The sequence below is a fragment of the Eschrichtius robustus genome, chromosome X (genome assembly GCF_028021215.1).
Source record: "Eschrichtius robustus isolate mEscRob2 chromosome X, mEscRob2.pri, whole genome shotgun sequence".
In the NCBI taxonomy this organism is placed as follows: domain Eukaryota; kingdom Metazoa; phylum Chordata; class Mammalia; order Artiodactyla; family Eschrichtiidae; genus Eschrichtius; species Eschrichtius robustus.
This window is the reverse complement of record NC_090845.1, coordinates 41247165-41254610: the sequence shown is the minus strand read 5'-3', so window position 1 is coordinate 41254610 and position 7446 is coordinate 41247165. Positions and strand designations below refer to the sequence as shown.

The window sequence follows — 7446 nt, the reverse complement described above, 5'->3', positions numbered from 1 at the left end:
TGCCTAAACTGACTTGAGTATCTCTGGGTGGAAGAGAAGACCTATGGCATCTTGGTGCTGGACCACCTCATGTATGTTGGGAGTTCTCAGCTCCAATTTCATGCCTAGGCACACCTGGGCTGGCATTTATTTTTGATAATCTGTAGCTTAATGGCGCGATCTAATTAGGATGAATTAATTGGTTTGCTGAAAAGTTTGAGAAGAGGGTAAATCACATACTCTGGAGTCCTTCAACATTCGAGACTTAGATATGTTAACAAGCTGATGACTGTTAAAACAATTGCCAGTTAAGTTGAAGTCAGCATTTCCCAAAAGGTGTGTCAGAACCGAGTTAATCAGTAAGCAAACAGAAACAACTGAAATAGATCAGGGATGTGATTTCTCAAAGCAGTTTGGTATAAAATGCAGCAAGTCCTTATGTATTGGAGCATATCCAAGACAATACCATAACTCCCAAGTTAGCTAAAACACTTTTCAATTGCAAGGTACAGAGTGGCAGAAAAATCCTCCACTTTGCTTTGAGGACGTAATTTTGGATTTACAATAAGGTTAATTATGTAATAAACTTGGGTTGGTTCCTCTGGCAATGTTTAATTCCCAGTCAACAAAAAATAGCCAGCGGATTAGATTGCATTATGGGGAGATAATGGAGATAAAAAGGATATGAAACAAAATACTGAATATGGGAGAAGATAGAAGCAGTAGACTCACCAGCTATAAAACAACTGTGTGACATTTAGTACAGGGGCAAAGACAAGGGTATCACTATTAAAAATGGTATCATTCTACTATAAACGGTATACTCTATTATAAAAGTATAAAATAATTAAGATGCAGAATGATTGACCTGATTAATTTTAAAAAAGGAATTTGAATCTAGCTTATATAATAAATGTGTGGAAGCAGGTCCATCAAAATTTTAATTGATTTAAAAATTTTGGCACATAAAGAATAAGCTTCAGCTAGCTAGAAACTTCATTAAAAATGAAAGGCCTCATTCATCAATGATGCAGGATAAGGTATTACTGGGTATCTACCACCTGGGTAGCTGAGTCCACAGAATCTTCTCAACGGCTTTATTTGATCACATCTGTGTTGATTTTTCTCAGATATTTATATTAAAAAAAAGATACTTTATGGCTGAAACCTTTGGAAGGGGTTTTTAAAAATCTGACAGTCTTTTTTTTTTTGGCTGCACCTCAGGGCTTGCGGGATCTTAGTTCCCCGACCAGGGATCGAACCCAGGGCCCCCGGCAGTGAAAGCACCGAGTCCTAAGCACGGGACTGCCAGGGAACTCCCCTGACAGTTTTTAAAATGGGAAAGACAAGAGGTGAGCACTGTTCTGAGCCCACATTTCTCCTAAGACAGAGAACTTAGTCTTCATATATAAAATCACTCAATTTCATGTCTTTTATAAATCTTAATAACTAAGGCAAGTGGGGTTATAGTAAGAGCCCTCATTTCCTTTCTGTATTTGATAGTCTCGAGAAATAACAATCACTCTCGGCGCCCCCTCGATGCTCTTAGCTGAGTGTCCCGCGGAGCCCAAAGCGTTTACTTTGAAAAAATTAGAGTGTTCAAAGCAGGCCCGAAAAAAAAAAAAGAAAGAAATAACAATCAGAAATTTGTATTTCAGTACTTATTTGAGAGAAATTGGCATGATGGTATTTACTCAAAGGTAACCATGTCAAAGATATATTTAAGTTAACAGATCTGCCTAATTTTACTATGGCTGTAGGAAAAAAGAAAAGATATATGCCACTAGGGGCCTTCAGAAGGCCAGGGTGTACCTGAAAAAAGGAAACTACTGCTTCCCTGGAATTGGCAGAGAATGTTATCGACAACAAGCCAAGTGACGTCTAGCCACCTTCCAGGAGGACGAGAAGGAGCCTACTGCAGTCGGTTTCACGCAGAGCGAATCAGGGAGGCCTCCTGGGGGACACTCTTGCCACTATTTGACTCTGCTCACCTGGGGAGCTACAGACAAGTCACAGCAAGTCAGTTTATGCATTCTACCTTGGTAAACACTGTCCTTTTTAAGAAGAAAAAGAGGAAAAATACAAACAAACCAGCACGAAGGCTAGATGTCTAGAAACTTCACAGCACGAAGGCTAGATGTCTAGAAACTTCACAGAAATTAGAAGATTCCTGAGGCAGCCGCCCACAAGATGTTGTCCCCTCACTGGTCTGAGGGCCTGAATCCTACCTCCACTGCTTTCCCTCATCCAAAGTGGGAGCTGCTCACCCCAGGAAGCTGTGAGTCTCTGGGCTTTAGGCCTACGCTTCACCCTTTGCTAAGGACTTCAAAGGACAGTCACAGGCTGGGCCTTAACCTACTCGGCCTCTACAGAGAGAAAGTTAAATGCTTCATTTCTGCGTTCATCAGACGTTTTGTGTTAAAGGGGAGAAAAACAGGACACAGAAACTGTTTCTTATGAGCATGTCAACTTTAACTTCTTGAAATTAAGAAATTGATCACAAGGTTATTTTCTACCAATCAATACGAGCTGGTCTACAGACAAATCACAAGATGGAGTTTGATCTTACGGAAATTAAGGAGGTGATACACTGAGATTAAACTGAGGGGTTAAATCAGTGCACTTAAAGATGATCCGATGACACAGCCTTTCAATTTGTCAACATTTTGCTTTAGATGATGCTGGGAAAGAGTAAGCGGAAAGCATGAAGCTGAAACTTCAGCATCGGGTCAGCAGCCTGAATTTGCACACCGCAAACCACAGGGCAGTTATCGATGTGGAAAATCCGATGATCTTCAGCAGGCCTGTCACGGAAGGCAGGTTCCTCTCCCAGAAGGTGTGGGTGATTTCTACAGCTGGAACATCCTGGATGAATGAACATAGATCTTTAGCAGGAAACTCTTACACGGACAAGGAGGGGCAAAACATATCAGTAAAATCAGTGCGGGGATCTGCCCTGGAGAGTGGCATCTACAATGACATCAGAGGCTAGAAGATGAGAGATTTTTACATGCAATTCCTGGTCTATGGAGACGGAGCTGCCAAACTTACCTCTGATTCAGGTTCTTGGACCCATATGTCATTCTTTGCCACCTTCCCCAAAGCATTCAAGACCTGAAAGAAAGTGGCCATGGTATTATGAAATGAGGTTCCGTAGCTTCGACAGATTCAAGGCCCTGCTGGCCACAGCTGAGCCTCGTGTGTGGAGTGAGGGGCAGGGAAGTGGACATATAGACCATCAGTGGTAAGATCTGGAAAGACCAGATGCCAGCTATGTTGCTGGACTCGGGAGGGAGAGCGACTCGGCTTCCTGTCTTACCTCTCTAGCTGCCCGTTCTCCGGCCTCTACTGCCCCTTCCATGTAACCGCTCCACTGTGTGGCCGTCTCCGTGCCAGCAAAGTAAATCCTGCCCACGGGCTGGCGGATCACCCTTCAAGGGAACAGAGAGGTCACACAGAGTTACCTGCGAAGGTGCTGAGGATCAATGAGCCAATCACTGCCCTCATCTACCCCGCAGAAGACAAGGAGACTCAGATTGTTTCCAAAACTCCCATGCAACTCAGCCAAAGGTGAAAGGTTCCTCCTTGTTTCCTGGGCCTGCACCGAAGGATCTGAGCTTTCAAGCCAGGGAGAATCAGGCCGTCAGTTCATCAATCACTAAAGGTGATGATGACCTTTTTCTAGCCAGCCAGAATTAGAAATATAAGAATGTGCATTAAGACCACACTCAGATCGATGTGCTGCATGTTTCCTGTTTGCAGTCCATTCTGCTACCTACAGTAAGGGGTGAGTTCTTCATGAGATCACATCTGACTGCAGACCCCAGCCATGCAGATACTCCCAGGGCGCCGGGAGGAACCATGGTGGCGAGTGGGAAGACAGGGAGAGAAACTGATTTCTAGCAAAGGAGAGACCCGAAGGATTATATGTTTATCTCCTTAAAAAACAACCTCTGGGAGTTTGGGGTTAGTAGATGCAAACTATTACATATAGAATGGATGGACGACAAGGTCCTACTGTAGAGCACAGGGAACTACAGTATATTCAATGTCCTGGGATAAACCATAATGGAAAAGAATGTAAAAAAGAATGTGTATAAGTGCATAACTGAGTCACTTTGCTGTACAGCAGAAATTAACACAACATTGTAAATCAATTATACTGCAATTAAAAAAAACCCTTCTGTACAGTTAGTTTCTATGGATTTATCTAGAGACTGCCTGAGGGTAGCAAAATGGGCCTTCTCTTATGAAGAGGTCCTAGTGAAGAGATCCACGGAAAGGTTGGGCTGAATGAGCAACTGCCCCCTCCTACCGTGTCAGCTTTGACTCCTGCCACGTCTGCAGCCACTTTCATGAAATCTCCTAAACCGCTACCTCCACCCCAAAGGCCTTCACCTCAACCCACTGGCACGCCTTTTTCCAACTCAGGAATTCCTAGCTTCACCTATTCCTGATCCTAATCCCATCTTCTAGACTCCAGAAGCACTCCAGTTCATCAGTACAGTTATCACTAACAAAGGCTATTCATTCTCAGCTTGAGATTTGACACAAATAGCCAACACTAACTGCCCTTTGGAAAAGGAATTGTAAAAAGCACCCAAGACCTAAGTAGATTTTCCCATGGATCATTTAATCTTTCATCAGATATTGATGACTTTCACTGAAATACTGCACAAGTCTAAAATGATTGATTCTGGCACAAACCTGAAATTGAACTAAAATCATTGCTTATTTAATAATTCAATCAAGAAAAAACAAACAAAAAGCTCATGTAAGGTGAGGGTTAACAAACCCTTCTTCCTCCTCTGTGGACACACGTGACCTTGAGTTAACTTTCTAGTTCTGTTCCTCTAGAAACCTGATGAAGGTATAACGCCATATATGTTGCCAGGCAGCACTGCTTGTGGTAAAAATGGCCCTCTTGCACCCCCACATTGGTAAATTGTATCTGGGATGGGAAAACTGTCATGAATTGTAAATATCTGGGAAGAGTCTATAACTTTGGGCTCTCTTGAGTGTGGTACATCTTGTAACTGGGCATGTCCCTTGCGGGGACCCTGGGTACTGCCTACGAGGCTGTTATAAGAGACCATGGCTCCTGTGACGCATGGGGCTTCTAAGCTAAGGTGAACTCTCCCATCTTGCACACATGTCAACTCCCCGTGAGTGAGCATGCTTCCCTGTGAAGAGGAATGTCTGATGCTGCTCTGCCGGCAAGACATGTGTAGCCCATGTCCTTCTATGTAGACTGGTGTCCAGGAGCCTAGAGTAGCTGTGCGAGACTAAATGTTTAGTTGAGCTCAAGCAGGCCCCTTGGAGGACACTGCAGCTTGCAGAATTCTCACACGTAGCGCTGACATCTGAAATCCTCACCAGTGTCCTGCGATTATTTTATGTGCTGTCGGCTACTGTCCTATGTACGGACATACTTCTTTTCCTATGGACATCCAGAAATATACAAACTATGTGGGACATTAGAAATAAGAATGCTGATTCCTATTTTTTTAAATTCCCATTGAGCTTTGCTTCTCTATTTTTACGTTTGGCTCACGCCTTGTATCAACTGGTATAGGGTCTGGGTAGTACCTTCCGTACTGAGTCATGATCCCAGGGGGGAAGTAGGCAGTGTAGCAGCCCCCGGAGTACTGCTCCTCGCACCAGTTCTTCTCTTCATAGTGCACCGGCTGCAGTCAGATGGGGAGAAAATGTCAAAGGGAAGACAAAGCTGAAATGCCACCAGTCAACAATAAAGGCTCTTATGTGCTTTACTTTAACAAAAAGTTTACATGAAAAAAAAAAGCAGCACTGTTTCTGCTCCTGGGCTCTGCGACCACGTGTGCTAGAATATTTAGTCCCCTTCTCACAGCCACCTCTTCCTGTCTCTCATTTACAGATTCAAGGCGTGTGTATGTCTCCTTGTTAGAATCTGCACTGCTTAGGAATCTTGAGAGATGAATCTTCTCTACGTCAAGAAAGAGGGACTTTAAATGTGGGAAGTTAATAAAATATAAGGAAAGTATTCAAAGATGTTGGATAGCTACAGATGATTAAAATCCATGAGGATGAAGATTTTAAGTGTTCCGTGAGAAATAAAATTATAGTCTGTACCAAAAAAAAAAAAAAAAAAAGCAGCGCTGTTTTTCTAACTTAAGGGGAAACCCAACAGTACCAAGTAATGGCCTTTTGTGAGGTACCAACTGACAAAACGTGTATACTTTGACTTTCTCAACCTCTTGCCCAGGAGAGACGTGAAGTATTCCAATATCTGGAAGACAGGGCATCTCCATGCAGATTCTGAAGTCTTTAGGACCCCATCAACAATCAGGTTCTGGAAAGGTCTGCTCCAATCTCCCCATTCTCTAAAAAACGGACTTTACTTCCCCATCTACCAAGGCATTACTGCCGAAAAAAATGGGTGGGAGGGAGAAGGTAGAAGAAAAGCACAGTGTCTAAGAAAAAGGCTTTTTTCAGAACCCCTTCTCTCAGCTGGAAATGTGAATGATGGGAATCCTGCTAAAAAGGGAACAATTAAAGATGAAAAATGTTTCCCAAGGGACATGAGAGACCCTTCTCTGATTTCCCTAACACATTCTGCAAGTTTATTCTTTGAACAGTTCAGATAGCCCCCAGCTATCTGGTAGGGCCTTTAAAAAGAATTTCATTCTCATAATTGCTTTCAATGGTGGATTGAAAGCACTGAAATTTCTAAATGAAGTGTGAATTGAGTCTGCAGATAGAAAAACAAATTAGTATGACTTTGACCTGGGCAGAGAGTCCAGATTCAGTCTATCTTATCAAGTATATACTACTGTGTCTTCACCAACAAATGACGATACAGCTGGGATTTTATTTTGCAGCAGTCATTTGACATTGACAAGAAGGCAGGACCTCTGTTCTGGGAACTGATCTCAATCACCCTGGAGATAATACCTGTAGCTCCTGCCTCTCATTACAACTGGCTGCCAGTTATCCAGTGAACATTTAAACAGCCCAGGAAACTGCTGCATCAGAAATTGCATACACTGACAGCAGCTTTTAATGGTGTTCTGTGATTGCTGAAGTTAAACCTCCAGTAAGCATATTCCTTCTCTTCATAAGATTGTCAGGAAACCAGAATCTGCTTTGCTTTACCACTTAGAGCAAACAGAGCAGAACCTGCTAAGGGATTAAAGCTGGGGATTTCTTACTTGTAAAGCTTCTTGGGATCCTAGCACTTTGGCGTACAGCTCACAGATTTTCCTCTTCCTATAAAAAAGAACCAAAAAATGTTAAGGAAGTAATGACTGATGAGTATAGAATAAACACAATGTGTTCTAGGGCTCTTGCCAATGAACTAGATTTATTAAGGGAAAAATTAAAATCAATGGCCTTCTGTATGAACAGTTCCATGAATCTCTGCACTCAGATTAACTCTTTTCCTGAATACAGTCATGTGCTTTGAAGATGCAACAGAATTTTTCTTCT

The 7446-nt window shown here is 42.7% G+C and overlaps 1 protein-coding gene across 1 annotated transcript in view; it reads right to left on the bottom strand.

Annotated features, from left to right (window-relative positions):
* Positions 1 to 842: 842 nt before the first annotated feature.
* MAOA (monoamine oxidase A) overlaps positions 843 to 7446 on the bottom strand; it is a 73493-nt gene continuing 66889 nt past the window's right edge. The window contains exons 11-15 of the mRNA XM_068533409.1: positions 7170 to 7227; positions 5569 to 5666; positions 3299 to 3410; positions 3031 to 3093; positions 843 to 2844 (exon numbers count right to left, since the gene is read on the bottom strand). Of these exons, the coding sequence (XP_068389510.1) occupies positions 2698 to 2844; positions 3031 to 3093; positions 3299 to 3410; positions 5569 to 5666; positions 7170 to 7227 (478 nt within the window). The 3' untranslated portion in view covers positions 843 to 2697. The remainder of the gene's footprint in view (positions 2845 to 3030; positions 3094 to 3298; positions 3411 to 5568; positions 5667 to 7169; positions 7228 to 7446) is intronic.